General features: G+C 51.5%; 6 protein-coding genes across 6 annotated transcripts; 3 read left to right on the forward strand and 3 right to left on the reverse strand.

Annotated features, from left to right (window-relative positions):
- Positions 1-1476: 1476 nt before the first annotated feature.
- On the forward strand, positions 1477-3494 carry N7482_009884 (S53 family peptidase; the record flags this gene model as incomplete). Its single annotated transcript, XM_056692008.1, has 5 exons — positions 1477-2375; positions 2433-2574; positions 2643-2736; positions 2789-3086; positions 3143-3494. The coding sequence occupies 5 exons, from the start codon at positions 1477-1479 to the stop codon at positions 3492-3494; spliced, it is 1785 nt and encodes a 594-aa protein (XP_056539714.1).
- Positions 3495-4587: 1093 nt separating this feature from the next.
- On the reverse strand, positions 4588-6142 carry N7482_009885 (Zinc finger GRF-type; the record flags this gene model as incomplete). Its single annotated transcript, XM_056692009.1, has 4 exons — positions 4588-5453; positions 5522-5581; positions 5634-5883; positions 5945-6142. 4 exons carry the CDS (start codon positions 6140-6142, stop codon positions 4588-4590), a joined length of 1374 nt encoding a protein of 457 aa, XP_056539715.1.
- A 523-nt stretch (positions 6143-6665) lies between these two features.
- N7482_009886 (ankyrin repeat domain-containing protein) lies at positions 6666-7955 on the forward strand (the record flags this gene model as incomplete). Its single annotated transcript, XM_056692010.1, has 1 exon — positions 6666-7955. One exon carries the CDS (start codon positions 6666-6668, stop codon positions 7953-7955), a length of 1290 nt encoding a protein of 429 aa, XP_056539716.1.
- Positions 7956-8380: 425 nt separating this feature from the next.
- Positions 8381-10217, reverse strand: N7482_009887 (uncharacterized protein; the record flags this gene model as incomplete). Its single annotated transcript, XM_056692011.1, has 4 exons — positions 8381-9494; positions 9557-9734; positions 9829-9973; positions 10032-10217. The coding sequence occupies 4 exons, from the start codon at positions 10215-10217 to the stop codon at positions 8381-8383; spliced, it is 1623 nt and encodes a 540-aa protein (XP_056539717.1).
- A 2766-nt stretch (positions 10218-12983) lies between these two features.
- N7482_009888 (fungal specific transcription factor domain-containing protein) lies at positions 12984-15047 on the forward strand (the record flags this gene model as incomplete). Its single annotated transcript, XM_056692012.1, has 3 exons — positions 12984-13694; positions 13772-14278; positions 14349-15047. 3 exons carry the CDS (start codon positions 12984-12986, stop codon positions 15045-15047), a joined length of 1917 nt encoding a protein of 638 aa, XP_056539718.1.
- Positions 15048-15514: 467 nt separating this feature from the next.
- On the reverse strand, positions 15515-18692 carry N7482_009889 (PX domain-containing protein; the record flags this gene model as incomplete). Its single annotated transcript, XM_056692013.1, has 8 exons — positions 15515-15742; positions 15823-16966; positions 17021-17117; positions 17175-17529; positions 17582-17803; positions 17875-18183; positions 18269-18498; positions 18587-18692. 8 exons carry the CDS (start codon positions 18690-18692, stop codon positions 15515-15517), a joined length of 2691 nt encoding a protein of 896 aa, XP_056539719.1.
- Between the last annotated feature and the right edge of the window lie 781 nt (positions 18693-19473).

Genomic DNA, 19473 nt, shown 5'->3' on the forward strand with positions numbered 1-19473 from the left:
TATGAGGGTAGATAATACGATGTATTTCGAGCTAGACTTGGTTCTCAGCAAGCACCTGACTAAGACTAGCACGCTTTGAGCGAGCAGCAATTTTACAGTGATATGGAATCGCATGGTATGGATACATGTTGAATGTTGCTGATGATAGCGCATGTCTAGAAGAGATAGCGATCACTGATTGATAACATGCAAATTTTCGACCTTAGGAAATGCTAGGCCACTTCTGTACACTTACTCGCGTCACAAACTAGACAGTCGCATCGGAATTTGGGGTGGAAAAAGCCATCGCTACATCCGGGTCAGATTTAACTTAACTGAGCATGAGAAAAATCAAACCGCAACTTTGGGCGGTGATGGTGAATCTCAATTACAATACGACATTGCTTTCAAAAAGCAAAAAAAATAATGTTCCTTCGAACCGGAATCGAGCCGGTGACCTTTCGGTTATATGATAATCCATTACAGCCGAACGTGATATCCAACTACACCATCGAAGGTTTAGTTACCCCACAATCTTGATTATTTGCTATATGCCATCCTGCCATCCTCGCAATTTTTTCGAAAGAGTCCCGACGATTATGTTAATGCTCCAATTCATGGGATTCTATCAGGTCAAGTTTAGTCAGGTAAATCAGGTCAGAAAGTAATAATTTTATGCCTTGTATGTCGAGTATCGTCTACACTGCAGGACCACTAGCTATGATCGATGTACCATTTTCTGGGATTGGTCTTGTGCTTGATTATCAATGTCGTTTGTAATCTCTTTCTTGTTATCACTCAACTATTTACAGAAATTGAGCTCCTCAACACAGCCCCACCGTTGGCGTCTTCAGTATCCGATAAATCCGGCTTAACCGCTGATCCGGCCACAATCGTGCCGTCTATTTGATTTAAGCAAGCAGCTAACAACCTCGGCGTGACGTCAAGCTTCGTGGAGATTTCAACCCCGGCGGACTCCGGAGTTGATCCCCGCGAGACACTCCCTAACAATCGCTCCGACTGACCCGATAGCTAGCATGCCGCCCCCGCCCCAATTCACGATGGGATTGTTCATCAGGATTGGAAAATTTGCAATCTTCTTACACTGTGCTTGTGTCATGTATGGGAACCATATCGTCGCGAAGCTAGCATGTAGATGCCCGGAGCGCTCTGTGCCGAATTCCTATTCCAGCTCTCCCTCAAGCACAGTAAATGTCGCTACGAACGCTTGCTCAGTGCTGACGATACTTGCACTACTGATAACAGCCTCCGCACACAATGTAACGTCTGAAGTACGGAATCCGTCGGGTGATCTAGTAAAAGATGGAAAGTATTCGAATCAAAATATGCAATACCACCACAATTATTGCATTTATGTAAATCTCATATCTTGCAACGGCCCCGGAGTAGATAAGTTGAGGTGCTGAACACTGCCTTCTCGCCTTCCTGCTTCATCCTCAGTCCCAAGAGAATCGGAGCTTCTGCAGATCAGTCGTCATGCATTGCACCGTCTACGTTGGGCTGCTCTGCGCCCTCGCTAGCCCATCTCTGGGTGTAGTCTGCGAGAGTTTAGCCGGAGGGGCACCAAGTGCCTGGTCACTTATTGAAGAGCCCTCGGCTGACTCGACCATGGCACTTTCAATTGCACTGAATCGTCAGAACCTTGATCAGCTGGAGGCGAAGCTGTCGGAGATATCGACTCCCGGCCAGGCCTCCTACGGACAGTGGCTAGACAAGGACGACATCGACACACATTTCCCTATTGTGGATGATGCTCCCGTCCTGAGATGGATCAAGAATGCAGGTATCTCCAATGTTGCCCGTGAAGGTGCTCTGCTCAACTTCACTGGTACCGTTGAGAAGGTCAACAAGCTCCTTGGCACAAGCTTTGCTTATTACCAGAATGGAGCCTCGGTGAAGCTGCGCACGACTGAGTACTCCATCCCTAGTGACCTGGCCGACTACATTGAGCTTATCTCGCCAACTGTTTACTTTGGCAAGACGCGTCGAGCTGCTCCGGTGCCATCGAGGTCCCGGAAGCTCAAGGCCCATGGAGCCTCGTCTACCGAGGTCTCCGCGGCGTGCCAAACATCTATTACTCCGTCGTGCCTGAAGGAGATGTACAATATTGGCGATTACGTCCCTGAGCCTTCAGCCGGTAGCCGCATTGGATTTAGGAGCTTCTTAAACCAGTCTGCTTCGTACTCTGATTTGGCACAATATGAAGAGCTGTTTGATATCCCTTCCCAAAGCTTCAGTGTGGAGCTTCTCAACGGTGGTGTGAACAACCAGAGTACCACCGTGGCTAATCTGGGTGAGGCCAATCTGGACGTGCAATTGATTTTCGCTGTTGCACACCCGCTGCCCGTGCACGAGTTTATCACTGGTGGTGTCGCGTAAGGACGGATCACACCCGATACAAAGTTTATCTGCGATGTGCTGATTCATTACAGCCCTTTCATCCCTGATGCGGACGAGCCAACTGCATCTGACGACGAAAACGAGCCGTACCTGATCTATTATGAGTACTTGCTCTCAAAGGAGAACTCCGAGCTTCCCCAAGTGATCTCCCACTCCTATGGGGATGATGAACAGGTAAGATTAATCTGATCTCATCTTGTTCCCTTTATCTTCTAGTGGCGCTCTCGCTAAGCTCACCACAGACCGTTCCCGAGAAATATGCTAAGCTTGTTTGCAACCTGATAGGTTTGAACACCCTGCGTGGACTGACCATCATCCACTCTTCTGGAGACGAGGGTAAGCTAGCCCGCACGCCTATATGCCCCTTTAGATGATCTAACATCAGTAGGCGTTGGCTCGGCCTGCCAGGCTAGCGACGGTGTTACTCCGCAATTCAACCCCATCTTCCCAGCAACTTGCCCCTATGTGACGGCAGTTGGAGGTACCTCCGCTGTCACTCCGGAAGTTGCCTGGAATGCATCTTCTGGCGGTTTCTCCAACTACTTTTCTCGGGCCTGGTACCAGGATTTCGCCATTGAAGCTTACCTGAACAAAGTCAGCCCGGAGACTAAGGAGTACTATAGCCAATACGCCGACTTTGAAGGCCGTGGGTTCCCGGATGTTTCTGCCCACAGCTTGTACCCCCGGTAGGTCTTCCCGCCCCTGCAAGGGCAATAAAATCGTTGTATCTAACCATCTGCAGCCACGAGGTGATCTACGTGGGCAAGAAAGCCGGCTCCGGTGGTACCTCCGCCGCAGCGCCTACTTTCGCTGGCATTGTTGGCCTCCTAAACGACGCTCGTCTGCGTGCTGGCAAGCCGGTACTCGGTTTCCTGAATCCTTTCTTGTATTCAAAGGGGTACAAGGCACTGAACGATATCACCGGCGGCAGCTCTTACGGCTGCACTGGCATTGACCCTCAGAGCGATGAGGCAGTAAGCGGCAGCCTGGTGATTCCCGGCGCCCACTGGAATGCTACCGAGGGCTGGGATCCAGTCACTGGCTTGGGCACCCCCAACTTCCAGAAGCTGAAGGATTTGGTTCTGTCGCTATGAATGAGGAAATACTTTCGATAATACACGTAGAGTACTTGGCATGATTAAATAACATATACGTTTTCCCCTCTCTTTCCGGTCATGCAGTTGTGAGGTAACCCAAAATCATGTTCAACAATCAGACACGGCGAGACCGTCCTTATTACCTGAAGCAATTTCCGTCCGCGAGGAAGAAGATCGGTGACGCCAGGAATTTCATTCTCACAATAGAATTGGAACTGAGAGGGCCTGCAGAGCTCTTTTCCTACAGAGCCCTTCCTTTCGAAAGTCATGCCATGCTTAAGACTCTTCTCCGAACCCTCCACCTCCTTGCCGACCAACCATCGTTCATATATGGTTCCAAGAAAAAGCTCCAATCCATCTTTCTTGTCATTGGATCCCCATATCAATGAACTATCGCAGTCCATAAAATATCCTTTGTAAGAGGCAAAGGACGATAAAGGCGGGACAATTTGCTCTGACTTGATGGCGACGAATTGAGCTAGAAGGCTAGCTCTCCATTTGCGACACATTATGCATTGACAAGTTGCTGACTTCGCGGTTCAATGAGAGTTAATGCTCAAAACGTTGGGGCAGGTATTCCTGGCGACCATACTGGTGGTGGCCCTGCAGTTTCCGCGCCAAAGACGACCTCGTAACGGATTGATTGACATACGCGACTGCCTGATAATCTTCCTGGGTTGCCGCAATGTGCCATGATGCCATGCCTTTCTAGAAAGATCAAGATGTCGGAGGAAGTTGTTGACATGATACGAAAGCTAATGGTTCGCGAAGATAAGAAAAGGGAGGGGAAGCTGGCAATCGAGGAAAGCATGCCCTGGCCCCAGGACTCACACATGAGGATTGTGGGCGGAGAACCCCACACAATGTGATGTATGTCAACTGATTTAGTGCTCATGAGGGGATCGTATGGGCTTCAATATAAATCATAGCGCCATTATGCTAACTGAAAATTGCCCGGACGCTGGAACCGAAAAAGACTAATTCAAAACAGACCGCATAGAGGAAAATGGGGAGAAAATAATAATAAAAAACATTCACATGCTGCCATGATAGCCAGCATCACGAACGACGCATGTGAACAGATCCCAGCTCAACGATTAAAACTATTGATGATACTCCGATCCATCTCATTTTGCGCCTGCAGATTCGTATTCTTTTCCTTTAAAAGGAGAATCTCATCTTCCTTTTTCTTCATTGCTGTGCGCAAAATGTCCCGCGCACGATTGACACCCTTCAATTTCATATCATGGCTATTGAGAAGCTGGACAAGCTGATCATACGCGCGATTTGGTAACACAACGCCATGCGTCTCTAGTATAGCGCTGGCCTGTCTAAAAAGATCCGATTCATCGGGCTTCGAGTCTGAGCTGAGCAGATCGCGGTTTCTGCTTGGTGTCGGCGTCATACACACCTCCGCCGAAGATGGCGGGAATCGGGATGACTGAGAAGCGCGAGTCGAGGTTGGGGTTGGTATTTCCGAGTGAGTGCTATTGGACTGATCGAATGCAAACTCCGATAGCTTGCGCTTTCCCGGAGATGTCGTTCCAGGTGTACGAGGGACCTTCACGGCCAACTCTGGGTAGAAGATCGGTTGTGACAGTATAGGCTCAGTCGCCTGACTGGATAATAACGCTTGCGTAATTTCATCATCATCATCAGAGTCTTGGTTCCAACCGAATTCGTCAGAGTCCTCCGCCATCATTCTCGCCTTCGCGGTCTTTGGTGGCGACTTGAATTGGCGCGGTGGAATGTCGATTACCCGACGCTCAGTTTGAGGAGTCAACAAGCCGTTGGGCCCGCCCAAAGTTGATTTTGTAGGAGTTCGCATGAAAGAGTCAAGGGGATCAATTTCGGTTCGAGAGTTCGAAAGGACGACGGCTTTTTCGCGGGGCTCGGCTTCGTCAGCCCAAAGAAAGAAGCCGCACTTTCTCGGGGGCAGCTGCGCGCAGGTATAAACTATGAAGGTTTGGAGTTAGTCACAAGCTTCATTTATGTGTTTCCTGACATCCTCAACAGAAACTCACACCATCGCCCATGGTTCTTTCCGCCATTCTTCGTCTGGCGCCGAGCTGCGGGTGGCCGGGCTGGACAGTTACAGCACCAGATGCCCTCTTTGAAGAGGCCGTGCAAGGGCACCGCTGTGCGCGGTGACTTTGGGACCATTTTGCTTGAAGATATCATCGCTTCTCATGTCCCTAGGGATGCTGGTGAGGTAAGACTCGACTGGGTTGATGCTGCTGAGGTACGTTCTCGGTCGGCCCTCTGTCGCCATGGAAACCCTTATCTTATCGGGCCCCACCATACCTTTGCGACCCCACGTCATTCCCCCCTCCTTCTCCCTAACGCTGGGCAGCTTTCTGGTCCTTCGAAAGCGATGCTTAGTCTCCTTACATAAACCTAAGAGACTTTCAATTCATGTATGTCTTTGAGAGTCTGCCTGGACTTACCGAACCCTGCGACGGTCCAATTACCATATATCCTCCATTGAGACCACAGCCCCTTCCCAACTGTTCCTGGAGGAAAGCGATCTTTTCTGCGTAAGGTCCATTAACCTTCCCAGGCTTCCACTCTGAGATATCCATTGTGTTCTCATCTGGGACTCGCTTCACGAGATTTTTGTTGTTCATTGGTCCACTAACGTCCATGGTCTAGGTACCTATAACGCACCCAAATTGTCGCCGGCTTTATTCTTCATGCCTAGCAGGATTTATCCAGCCTGTCTATTTTGCGCCGCGAACTACACCCATATATTATACTTAGATGCGGCAACGAGGCAGGGCATCTGTCTCTACACCACCGAACCTTGACGGTGGCCTTGATTGTAAATCGTTTTTATGCCCACTTCTCGAGGTTTGGCGGCGACTTTCCTGAAGGTGGAACTTTGGTCTGACTCCGTCATTTTCTTCAATTCTGAGCGGATTCTTCTTGCTGTGGTACCGGCGCCTGAATCATCCTTCCGAGTTGGAGTGGTCGGAACGCACACTGAAAGTATGAGGCTGCAGATCCAAACTGGATTGTGCACTCCTGACACTTCGGCCACCCTCACTCCATCAGTACACGCACAAACTGCCTAACTTTTCGATCGAAAAACTTGTGCTTTGTCTTAGCTGCCAACTAGGACTGTCTATTCCATCTTGCAGAATGGGTGAACCGTCCACCCGCCCTCCGATGTTCCTGCCTCCAGAGCTCCTGCTCTATGTTACCCGATATCTCACAAGTACACGCGACTTCAACGCGTTTGTACGGGCCAGCAGAACACATTATGCGACATTGAACACCGAGATGTATTATTGTGATGCAAAACAAAAGACACCCTATGCACTCTGTTGGGCCGCCATCCATAATCAAGCAGCGACTGCCATCAAAGCACTCAAAGCCGGTACCGATCCACAGACCACGATGAACATTGTCCGAAGCATCAAAGGCGCTACGCCAATTTTACTAGCAGCATATTATGACTCTGTGGATGTGTTGAGTCTTCTCCTGATTCGTGAAGACGTGAACCCTAACTCGCGCGACCTGATGTATATCTGCCCTGCTATTACGTGGGCAGTCAAGAAGAACAATATCTCCTCTCTACGCGTCTTGCTAAAGGAGGATCGCGTCGATGTCAATCTTCAGGACAAAAATGGGGAGACGGCGCTCATGTCAGCCGTAATTAATGAGCCTGATTTGATACCCGTGTTGCTAGGTTGCCCAAGAATCAACCCACGAGTGCCAGACACAAACGGGCGAACACCACTGTCCAGGGCCGCGCAAATGAAAACCTCAGATACTCCCTTGATCCTTGCGGCTCACCTGAGGCTCATACTAGACGGACACGATCATAGAGAACATTGCCAGCAGGTCTTCTACAGCGCCGCTATTTGTGGTCAGGTCGATATCATGAAGCACATGGTTTCATTCTATGGGGACAAGCTGAACCCCAACGGGGATGTGAGTGGGATCTCGGGTAATGAACATGCGGCGTTCATGGTGGCGGTCGAACGCAATCTCCAAGAGGTCGTTCAATTTCTTCTGGAGTGGGATAAAACCGACCCCAACCAAAACGACAATTGGCAGCGCAAAACCCCACTATTCCGCGCGACAGAGTGCGGCTTACCGGAGATGGTCTCTATCCTCATGACAAACCACCGGGTAAATCCGAACCTGGGCAACATTCACGGCATCACACCTCTGATGGTTGCTACGGAAAAAGGTCATCTTGAGATCGTTCAATCTCTGCTTGCTGGGGTGCGCTGCGCGGATGTGAACCTCACGGACATCACTGGCGTGACGGCACTGTGGTTCGCTGCTTTACGTGGCAATTCAAAGATTGTTAAGAGGCTGCTGGAGGTGGAGGGTATCGATGCATGTCTGGCGGACTCACAGGGAGTGACGCCTAAAGGGATTGCGGAGTTGTATGCGAACCTGGAGGTAGCCAGAATATTAGATCAATACGTCTGTGGAGATGGTTGATGTGACTATCAATATCAAAGCGAGGTCAAACATGAGAAAAAGCAAGAATGATGTGGTGGATAAGAAAAACGACTTGAGAGTAGATAAAACTTGCGTTGTTAGAAATATTGGTGGCATCTGCCAGGCATTAGAGGAAAGAACAAGACGATTGTGACACTCGAAAGGAGAATCCCAAGAACTTCCGTCTCCAGGAGTGTACAGGTACTATGGAAATATGAAATCAAAATGTCTTCTCAAGTCAGCCTATCATAATGCCGCTAAATACTCGCCATGAGTAGTACCATTATAAAGGCATAGACATTTTCCAGCGCCATTGCGACATTGCGAGTAGAAACTCCGCAGAGAACTGAGCGTCTGCCTGTACTGGGGAACCACAAGTGCAAAATTCATTCATATACCGCCTGTCTGCTCTTAAACAAGATCATTTACAGGACATATTTGAATAGTGGAGACTTATCTCCCATGTCAAACAGCTCGTCCTCGGTATACCTAACTCTTGCGTCGTCGGCCAACTGGGCCTTCTTTTCATTGCCCCTCTTGTAGCTCCACTCGAGGAAAAGAGCGACAAATAGTCCAACTCCACCAAAGGCGAGACTGAGTCCAAAGCCTGTGTGGTATTTGGGCTTCTCACTCTCGATGTACATGAAGCTACCGATGATGCCGCCGATATTACCAACACAATTCATGAGGGCAATACCGATAGCCCGTCGTGACGAGGGAGCAATATTATTCGCATTCCAAGAAGCGGCAGCCGCTTGAATGGGGTAGATACCAATGACGGCGAGAACGACCGCGAAATAGGCCACTCCTTTCCTTGCTTCCAGGGCTCCATTCAGCGACAGGATGATGGCGTACGCGACAGAGACAATGACCATTGGGATGGCCACAAAAGGCATTCGCCAGTAAAAGCGATCGGATAGTCGCGCAAAGATGATAGCCGAGATTGCAGCGGCAACATATGGAGGGGCAGAGGTAAGTTGAGCGTTGGTATTGCTGAAGCCCATTGCCTTGGTAATGGTTGGGAGGGTAAACTTGGTACCTGATCGTACATACGGATGAGCATCAATCAGAATGCCGATCATACAGTCGGAAATTATCTTACCGTAAGACAAGGCTGACTGGCAGAGCAAGAAATAAGCCTGGACATAAATCCTCCAGTTCCGGAGCACCTTCTTCAGGTCTCTCCACTTGAAGCCAGTCTCCTCGGTGCTAGTGCCTCCTTGTTTGATGAACATGGAAAGTTCGAGGTATCTGATTTCTTCAGCAGATAACCAACGCGTGGAAAGGCAGGGTGTGTCGATGAGGAGGAAGAAACACATAACACCCAAGACCACACTAGCAAGGCCCTCCAAGACGAAAATCCACCGCCATCCTTCCAGACCTCCAACACCGTCCATTAGAGCAATGGCGGCGGCTAGCAGGCCAGAGAAGGCACCAGACAGCGCACTAGCACAGTAGAAATATGAAATCCGGAGAGCCAGATCCTTGGGCATGTACCAATAGGAACAAAGATAAATCGCTCCCGGAAAGAAACCAGCCCTGTACGGCAACATATAAGTATGGTTCGTTATCCAAAAAGTTGCGGGGCCAGATCTGCTCACTCGAAGATACCCAGAAGAACTCGAGTAGTCATAAGACCAGCAAAGTTCTTGACCAGGCCAGTGCAGGTCATGATAATACCCCAGCTAAGGACGAGCATGCCAAGGTATGTGGAAGGGCGTTTGAATGTCTTCAGAATAATGTTGCTGGGAACTTCGAGTAGCACGTAGGGAACGAAAACTACAGCATGGACATCAGTCCCCTCTGAATTGACCGTCGTCTTTACACCATCAAAGAATCATGATTTCCAGGCTTTGTCCAAGGCATCACTCACAAATCGAAAGGACAGTGTTATACTGAACCCCCGTCATGCCCAAATCTTCAACCATGCCTTCAATTTTGGCATTCCCGATGTTGGCACGATCAATATGGCTGATCAAGTACAGTACGGCCAACATGGGGATCAGGCGAATATCCACCTTGATTGAAAATTATCAGCTGCCGTCATGTTACACATGGGCGACCAGTCACACTTACCTTGCGAAAGACCTTCTTTCTACTCTCCTCTGAGAAGCTGGTATAAAATGCCTCATCATCTGGGGTCAGGCCAACAACGCGAAAGGTCCCGATCTCTGCGACATGGGAACCTTTCGGGACGCTTTCGACATGAGAAGGCTGATCCGCGATTTCAACATCATCCTTGCGAATAGACCTCGGAGCCATGGCTGCGAGATGCGGTAGGTTGCGGTGCGATGCGATGCAGCAATTCCAGTTGGCAGTGCTCAAGGAAGCACGGGCAACCTGCTTCAGCAAAGATGTCTCCGAGTCTGACCATAATTGATCGGCCGCGGTGGGAGGATATATACACGGTCTCGGATATCCACGCTTGGCGCAGACAGATGGGCAGTAGCTGAGCTGCACGGCCAGCCAGCTAATCATAACTCGGACTGCTGCGACCCCCAGATCCCCCGCCTTGGCAACCGGCTTACTTTGTGGGCCTGATAGCCAAGAATGCGGGGATTGGAGGCACTTCATTTTGAATGCCCGCATGATAGTCACAACACTGGGCCCTTCTGGGAAATCTGCGGAGGAATTCGTGGACGCGTGCTCTGAGCTGACGGGTAATCCAGTCACCACCCCGTCTGCCGCGGAAGCCCTCCTTGAGGGCAACAAATAACCCGCAGGCTAACTGAAGCCAAGACCACCGGCCCTTGCGGGGTACAACGCTTGGCTGTAGGAGCTTTTTCCGGACTGCCAAGCTGCTTTCTCCGAGCTCAGCGCCCGGATAATATCTGGAAAATGGTATCTCTTGCCCGGATTAGCTCGACCCCCAAAAGATGGTCCAATATGTAGGGAGTCCAAGGAGTTGTTGACCATGAGCAATCAACTTCCTGTGTACGACAGTCCTAGCTGGTCATTTGATTGAACCGGCAATAATGTCTCCACAGACGGTCAGAAAAGAGATCGGCTTCACACCAGTGGTCGTCCGTGGCCTGCCATTGCTAAACAGTGTGGCGTGCACGAACCGTTCGCCTTGTGCAGCATCATCGAGTTTATCACAGATGACACATATGGGTTAGGCGAGTGGTACGGTGACTTTGCTGCCCAACCTCGAGTCCTCGACTTTGCGATACGCACTGGCCACGGAAGCGTCACGATGAAGATGTTATTGTCGATGGTGCGCTGAAATGGGCAAACAGAAGTGTTATTGCGCCCCACTGGCTCCGGTCTAAGGATCGAACTGAATAAAGAGAAGCTCGCAAGGACTACGGTATTGTACGTAGTGCACGCATCCTTGTGGGTGCATTCATAGTCAAGTTCTTAGGAAATAATTGTACATATTGTGACACCACACAATTTGCTCCTTTATCGCCAGCAAGTGTATAACAATTTTCCGTCACAAGAGATGGCTAAAAATTGGCGTCCCATCGGAACGACAATACAATATGGCCTTTTCCATAATTGGATGTTGGCTGCCCGGCGGATGACAAGTTAGCCGCGTGGGAAGAACGGTCCGGAAACACCTTTGCCGAAACGATTCTCCAAGCAAGAGATATCATCTGCCTCTCACCATCGACCATCCCCTGAGGCCTGGCACAAGGACGTTCGAGGTCCTTCGGACTACTTTTTACAGAGCGAGCTGTGTTAATGCTGTTGAGGGTATCGAGCGTCCTCTTTCAAGAAAAACACTCTGTTCTCATTTTACAAGCTTCCACCAACGTGACTCAACTTCATTCTTGAATGGCGGTCACGATAGAACCGGCGAGGTTCCCCGAAGACACGGAGGCCCTCCGCTGCCTTTTCTCCGACTATGCGTCCTCGCTCGGAATTGACCTCACATTTCAAGACTTTCAGCGAGAGCTTGACTCTCTACCAGGAAGATATACAGACTGTGAAGGAGGGGCTCTTCTCATAGCCCGACTAGACGGGACGGGCGATAAAGCGACCAACGCAAGGACCAGGTGCTCAACAACTAGCCCCCCTCTCTGTGCGACAGATTCCACGGCCGTCGGATGTGTTGCGCTTCGCCAAAGCCTCAATGGCTGGTGTGAAATGAAACGCCTGTTCGTCATACCAAGCGCTCGAGGAGAGGGCATCGGCGAGCAGCTTGTCAGATGCATCGTCAATCGAGCAAAGGACATGGGGTATTGTGGAATTCATCTGGATTCTTTGCCGGAAATGGCGGCGGCGCAAAAGGTTTATCGCCAATATGGATTTGTGGACATAGAACCATACTATGAGACGCCGATACAAGGAACGGTATTCATGGGTCTCGATTTTTCCTGTCCTTGAGTTGGACCTTGTAAGTCATACCATCTGGAGAAAATGTGCTGTATTTTGCTGACGATATGTGCCAGCATGATAGAGTACATTGATGCCGCTTTCACTCATCTTCTGGAGTCGAAAGTGTTCGTAATGTCGAATACCATTTATCAGAGTTGCCCCTAACGCGAGGTTTGAGACAGCCGCATATCTACAAATGGAACAGACGCCGTAGTATCTGCTCCGCTGTTGACTCCCCATTGATTCTTGTTGATCAAACTACTCGAAGCAGTCTCTGCGTGCACGCCATGACGTCATCTGGTCCGGCGAACGAGAAACACCGCCGACAGACAATCGGCGATGGAAGACTTCCGCCGGGAAAGGTTCCCCATTCGCAGCAGGTGCGCGAAATCCGTAGTCACAGCAGTTTGGAGAGTATCAGCATGTCTCAAGAATCTCCGAGGCCACGGCGAGCTGGCCACGGAAGAGATACAACAAAGCCCAAGAGGCCGGTCGCGTAAGCTTGATTTGCCTATCTCCGTCCCCGAACATCTCCACTCACCATCAATCAATAGATGCAATAGATGTCACGCACAGAAGAGCAAATGCTCGGGAGAACGACCGTGCTCCAGGTGCCGCGTAGCTGGACAAGGTAATCAATGCAGGTACGCGGTCCGTGATCGAAAAGTCCGAATCGATGAGAGGTATGTTGTAGAAGGGAGCATGATGCCCCATCCGTCATCGATCGAAGCCTATCACCTTAAGCTGACCGGATCTCTTCAAAGCTATCTGGAACAGCTCATTTCAGATAGCCGTGAGCTTCGCACTCAAAGAGCAATTGCGGGCAGTAATGATACGCGGGACCCGTCCATGACCCACGATAATCTCCCTGCAGAGGAGATTGAGTCGAGCGTCCAGAATCCTCTTATACGCAATCGAGCATGGTTTTTCTCACACGATGCATCTGCACTCCCCAGATATGTCAGCGAGGCATCTTCCATCACGTTCGCTATCCGCCTGTGCCAGTCTTTGCGAGGCGATGATGTCTCCCCCTTGACCCTTCCACCCATGCGACAAGTGGATGACTCAAGCCTGATCTCTCTCCTACATGCGGAAACTCAATGGCCGCCACTGGCTCAAGCGCACCTGCTGGTGAAAACTGCACTTCGGCACACCAGTCCGCTCTTTCACCTGGCCCTTCGAAAGGACACCTTGGATCAACTCCAGGACAGCTATCATAGAACAGCATTGGACGACACGGCTTTTGGCTGTAAATACTTTGCTCTCTTCGCCCTCGGCGAGGTTTATTCAACCCCATTCTTGGTATCAAAAGATGGTCCAGTGCCAGGGTTATCCTACTACATGCGTGCTATGAGTCTCATCGCGCTGTTCCCGGAAAACCCAAGTATATTTCATATCGAAGGGCTCTTAGCGTTGGTATGATTGGCCTCCTCCATTCCTCCATTCCTCTCAGCGGGGAAGTTAGTTTTCTGTTTCTGACAATGCTATCCTAGGCCCTATACAGCCAGTTTCTGAATCGAGGGCAAACCGCCTTTTCACTGGTGGGCCAAGCGCTGCGGGCTGCCTTGGGATGTGGTTTGAACCACAGCCTCCCAGCGGATCAATCGGTGGATGCCTTGCGTCGGGAACACCGCGTGCGTATATGGTGGACCATTTTTATTTTTGACCGTTTTTGGAGCTGTAAACTCGGCCTGCCGGCCCAAACACACGACGAAGACATCCACGTTGAGATGCCCTCCAATCTAGCCCTGGAAACATATCAAGAGCAATTCGCCGACAGTTCTTATCAGAGAGCCGCTATTGGCCTCGCGCGGATCTCGGGAGATATCATTCAAAATATCTATAGCCGAAGCTCCCATTTGGGAAGCTTTCTCAGCCGGGAGAGAAAACTGCTGATTAAACTGAAGCAATGGGTGCGGGATCTTCCTGACCAGGTCCGACTTCGCTCGGAAAGTCCCAGTCCCAAACACGTCATCCTGATTCACCTACAGTTCAATTATGTACGTTGAGGGCTTACCCTAGAACCACAGATGAATGCTTATGAGTGCTTATGGATGATTACGAGTGTAGTGCCTCGTCCTTGCCACCCGGCCGGTGCTCTTACATGTTCTGATACTTGTTTCGAAAGCCGACGCCAGCACTGCGGTTACAAATTCACCCGTTCTGATCACCTTGGGAGAGGCGTGCATTCGGGCTGCAAGACACAGTCTAGATCTCTGTCTCGATGAATGGACAGACGGCTCTTCCTCTATATATGGCTACGCTTTTCCCCACTATGTCTTCACATCAGGTCTGATCCTCATCATATCGAGCCTGGTTCCATTTGGAAAGACAAGTGACTTTACATACGTGGAAACCGTGACAGAGATGTTGAGAACCCTCCGGATCAAAGGGAGCCTCGTGGCGACCGATCTGTTCGAGCACCTTCAGCTTATTCGACGAGATTTGGAGGGCGGATGTTTTGCAACAGATTCATCGTCAACCGGAAACTCCCACACTCTGCAGTCAGAGCTACCTGTTTCCTTAAACAGTGGGCTGGATTCCACTTTGTCGGATCAGTTCGATCCTGATGGCGCGTTTTCTGAGAATGAACCCCACATGACGACGGAGATGGCGCTGCACGAGCCTTTGATGCAGGAATTCTTGGCGTTCCCCGATCGATATACAGGCTTGCTGAATGGCCTAGATACTATATCTGCTGGGAATCCCGATGGGTCCGTGTGGCCAGCTCTCCAACTGGATGAGAGGTCCCCTAGTTCCAATCAATAGAGCAAACAGTCACTCTCTCTCTCTGTGTGTGTGTGTGTGTGGTGGCTGCGTTCTCATCATCCTTCCGTACCATGGATTGAAGCCCTTTACGAGACGAAGTAGCTCATGAAACGTACAAAAGATACCTTTTAATTGCATCGTGGGCCACTGTATCCGAGTATAATATGTATCATGGTTCTCCCCATCGATCTAATGCGTGACTCATCCTCCTCATGCCTGGAAGTACTCTCCCAACCTCGCCGGTCTCTAAGCAAATCCACCCGTAACCACCCATAACCACCCATAACCACCCACCTTCCCAATACCGCTGGTCTGAAGTAACAAGAAGCAGCAACGTAGCACACAGCAAGAAGGCTCCACAAATGCCAGGGGCCCCCTAGACAGAAATCATCACGAATCAAAAACATATGGATGGTATTCGTGGCACGGCTTTGAAAAAGAAGCAAGCAAGCACAAGTAAAATTAATCTAATCAGCCAGCACATGTCGCAGCATCACCACGAACGGGTCCGTCAGTTTCAGGACCTCGGTGACCTCTGGCTTAACGGGCTCGCCCGCGGTGCGGCGGAGTTGGTCCTGTTTCTTGATGCGGCGGCGGCGCTCGACGGCAATCGGGTCGTCGAGTTCGTCGTCATGCTCGTCCTCGTCTTCAGAGTCAGAGGCTTCGTCGGAGATGGTAAGGTCTTCTAGGTCGGCCTATAATAGAGTCGTTAGGTATTGGGAAAGCGAGAAAGAGGGAAGGGAAAGGAAGGGGAAGGGGATTAGACTGGACGTACCTCGTCAAGACCGAAGTCGCTGCCCTTGAAGGTGGTCGTGCCCGGGATCGCTTCGCCGGTGGTCCCTTCGGCAGCCATCTTCTGCCGCGTCTTGTTCAGGTGCCATTTCTTGCGGTCTTCCTGCCATTTAATCAGGGCGTTGATTTCTGCCAGCGCAATGTCCCTGTCAATCTGGCCGACGCCCACAGCGCCCTGGAATAGGGCGTTCATGTCCATCTTGCCGCCCTTAGGACCCTTGCGCAGGAAATCGAGGATCTCCTCGATCCAGGACATGAGCGATTGGAAGAGGCCGTTGTCGTGAAGATGCACCTCATGGATGAATTTGTAGAAGTTGTCCTCGTGGCGCGCGCACAGATCAATGAAGGCTTGGACTGTCTGGTTTGGGTCGGCCGAGGCATCTTGGCGCTGGGCACTCTCGATCACAGAGATCGCGTCGTCAGCAAACAGGGCAAAGTCTGTGATACTGCTGTACACATTGGCGGACTTGTACACGCGGACGAGTGGCTCGTAGAAGATGGTAAAGAGGTCGCGGAAAAGCTGCAAAGTGACGGGCTCTTCAACAATGCTGAGCATCATCGCCTTGTCGCGCTGGCGGGTGTAGAGCTTCAGGAGCTGCTTCATGTTGGCGAACCATTGGGCACCCTGTTGCATCTCCAGGTCGACATGGTCGACGGCATGATTCCATGCCACCCAGCCGTTAAACACCTTGCCGATTTGCTCTGGGGTCAGCCCGGGTTGAATGAGCTCGGAGCGCAGAATAGCGACAATGATGTCGACGTCTTCCGTCTTGGCCTCTTCGCGGATCTCATTCTTGACGACCTCTTCGGCATCCACGAAACTCTTGAGCTTCTGGGTCAGCACAGGGTCGTCAACTTTAGCAGCCACTGAAGTGATGGACTTTGCGAAGTCCTTGATACTGTCGTTCAGAGTCAAAGAGAAGATCCGTTGCAGCAGCGACCGCGAGCCAAAGGGCTGGGCAAGGAAGAGGTCCAGAACACCGTGCATAACCGCTGCAGGGTTGGCGATGCGAATCACATTCTTCATTAGTGTATAAGGGACAAGGCCATGGATTCGCTTGGCCTGGGCGAACAGTTCGGGCGAGTTATCTTCGGCAAGGAACAGGTGGTATACAGTGGCAGCGACCCTGCTCCAGTCAGTCAAGGGACACCACGCACATGAAGAAGCCTATAGGACTTACTCAATCCGCAACCATTCGGCAAACTTCTGATATTGCGGGCTAAGCTCCGCAATGCACGATTTTTCCCGAATCTCGGTGAAAAGCTTGGTTAACCCATCTGGTAAGAGCACATTAGGACAATCATCAAGGCATCAAAAGCGAAGTGTGTGCATACTGCTCTCGACGATATCCCTCCGGAACTTCTCCATGTAGACATCCAGTTCGGCGGCACGTTGTCTGGCAATTTCGTAGAAGCGTTTCTGCTCCTCGATCCTGACCGCGTCCATCTCCTTCCGCCGCTGCACATCGATCCACTCCTCCTCGTTCAGGGTGATAGGTTTGGCAGTCAAGAAGTCCTCCACTGCCTTGGATTCGGCAATCCGCCTGTTCTGCAAAATCGTGCGCAGAAACGCACGGAGAGAGACGCGCTGCTCTTCACGGTACAAGACCGTCTCCCGTGAGACCATCTCCGCCGACACACGCGCGGATTTGGTCGATCGTAAAAGAGCTTCGCGAAACCGAACGATGAACTCGTCCAGGGGCGAGAGTTGAACCCGTAGTTGAAGTTGGCTCGTCGGATACACTGGCATCTTGTGTCGAGTTGGACGAGACTGACGAGTTGTCGTCGTCTGCAGACCCGAACCAGCTGGAGGTGGTCGAGGACTTGTTTTTGCGCGGAAGAGGTGGCAGGTGCTTGCCGGGGAACTCGGTGCGTAGTCTGCGATGCAGCTTGACGAATTCGCCGTATCTGCGGCCTATATGGAAGCCTCCCTTGCCCTCTCGACGGACTCGGATGATGAATTCCTGTGGTGACGCGTGTCAGCATCTTCTTGACCTTGCCTTCTGGAGCACTATTCTGGGGCGTGTCGACTCACCGCGTGAGGATGGTAGCGGACCGTCCGCTTCACGGACGTCACCCGCACCGCTGCCACGTTGACATCCCAGCTATTGATCGCATGGCCCTCGGGCATGTTGACCAGCAGTCCATTATCGTTCGCGCCACGGTCCACGACCTCCATCTCTGAGAACTGAATACGCTCCTCGTATCCCGATGCGGTGGGCACACCAGAAACCATCATCAGCTCCACAAGCTTCTCGCACTTGCGGGCCAGTTTCCGGCGCTTCGTCTCTTCCAGCCGGTCCTCCGAAGACGAGACATGTTTGTTGGCAAAGGACTCGAGAAACTAGTCATCGGGACCACGTTAAGACCATTTCGTGTGTAGTATACCTCTCCACTCCCGGGGGAAGGGGGAAGGCGGAAACACCCACCACTTGTAGCTTATCCTGCCAGAACTGCTTCTCTTGCGCTTGATTGAGGAATGGGAAATTGCGAACATGGTGCACGAAGATATACCGCAAGATGGGCAGCTCCGAGTCGACAGGCGCAACCTCGCCGAACTCCGACCGAAACGGTGCCCCAAAGCGCTGTAGTGCGGTGGGGGAATTGAGCTCGGAGATTTCGCTGCTGACCTGGCGGGCGATGAGTTCACGCTTGAGATCTGTAGCACAACGAACCAACGACGTCAGCACAAACAGCGATCTAGCGTATCCCTCGGGTGTCCCTCAGATGTTGCGTCGCCAACTTACAGTGCTCCTGCTTGCCCGTCAGGACCTGGCCATCCGGTGGGGTGGCCAATTGACCAGCTCCGGGCTGACTGCCGTTGGCGACGGCGTTGTCGTGGGGCTCCGACATTTTGGGCGCGAGTCGGCGGTCGGAAAGGTTGCAGAGTCACTGGGATCCGTCGCACACGCACGCAGCTTAAAAGAGGTGGTGGTTGTGGTGAGATGGGAGGGGGAACTCGTCTGCCTGGCCTGGTGCTCTCGCCGAGATTCAATAGTGGCCGAGCCCTGCACCACCCCACAGCAACCCCCTGAGCTTTTTTGAGCGAGGCGTGCCGATTGGTGGAGGGCGGATGTGCCGAAGGGGTATTGTCTGCTGGGTTTCGTCCACGCTTGAGAGAGTAATTGCGGAGGAGTGCTGGGAGGTGAGAAAGGGTGAGTACGTGACAGAAATCTTGGTGGTGGGGGACTAATGTCGTCACCGGCGGTATTAGATCGCACCGGCGCAACGCCCTGCGATACGCTTCTCGCCCGGTCCGTCAGGGCGGGGGCCCTGACGACCCATGGGGTTTCCCCAGCCACTTTTGTCCGGATCGTCGGTCGTCTTAGCCCGCGGATGACATGTGTGGCAGGTCCCTAGCCTCAGCCAGTCCACGGTTACGGGACTTAAAAATATCGATGCATGCCATAGGCCCATAAGCCCACCTCCTTTCGCTCGACTCTGCCAGATCTATCCCACTGCTCTCCTCATCACCGCAAAAGCAAGAGGGGGAAATTAATCTGTCACTTGTTCAACCTCGTTACGGTGAACGGCATATGAGGGGGTCAAGTGGCACTACCATCCTCCGCAGTTAGAGGTTGGACCTGGGCGCGAGGAAAGTGAGATCATAGCCGGGTCCTCGCTAAACATGCTC

This window comes from Penicillium canariense (genome assembly GCF_028826845.1).
Source record: "Penicillium canariense strain IBT 26290 chromosome Unknown utg000007l_segment0_segment0, whole genome shotgun sequence".
Lineage (NCBI taxonomy): Eukaryota > Fungi > Ascomycota > Eurotiomycetes > Eurotiales > Aspergillaceae > Penicillium > Penicillium canariense.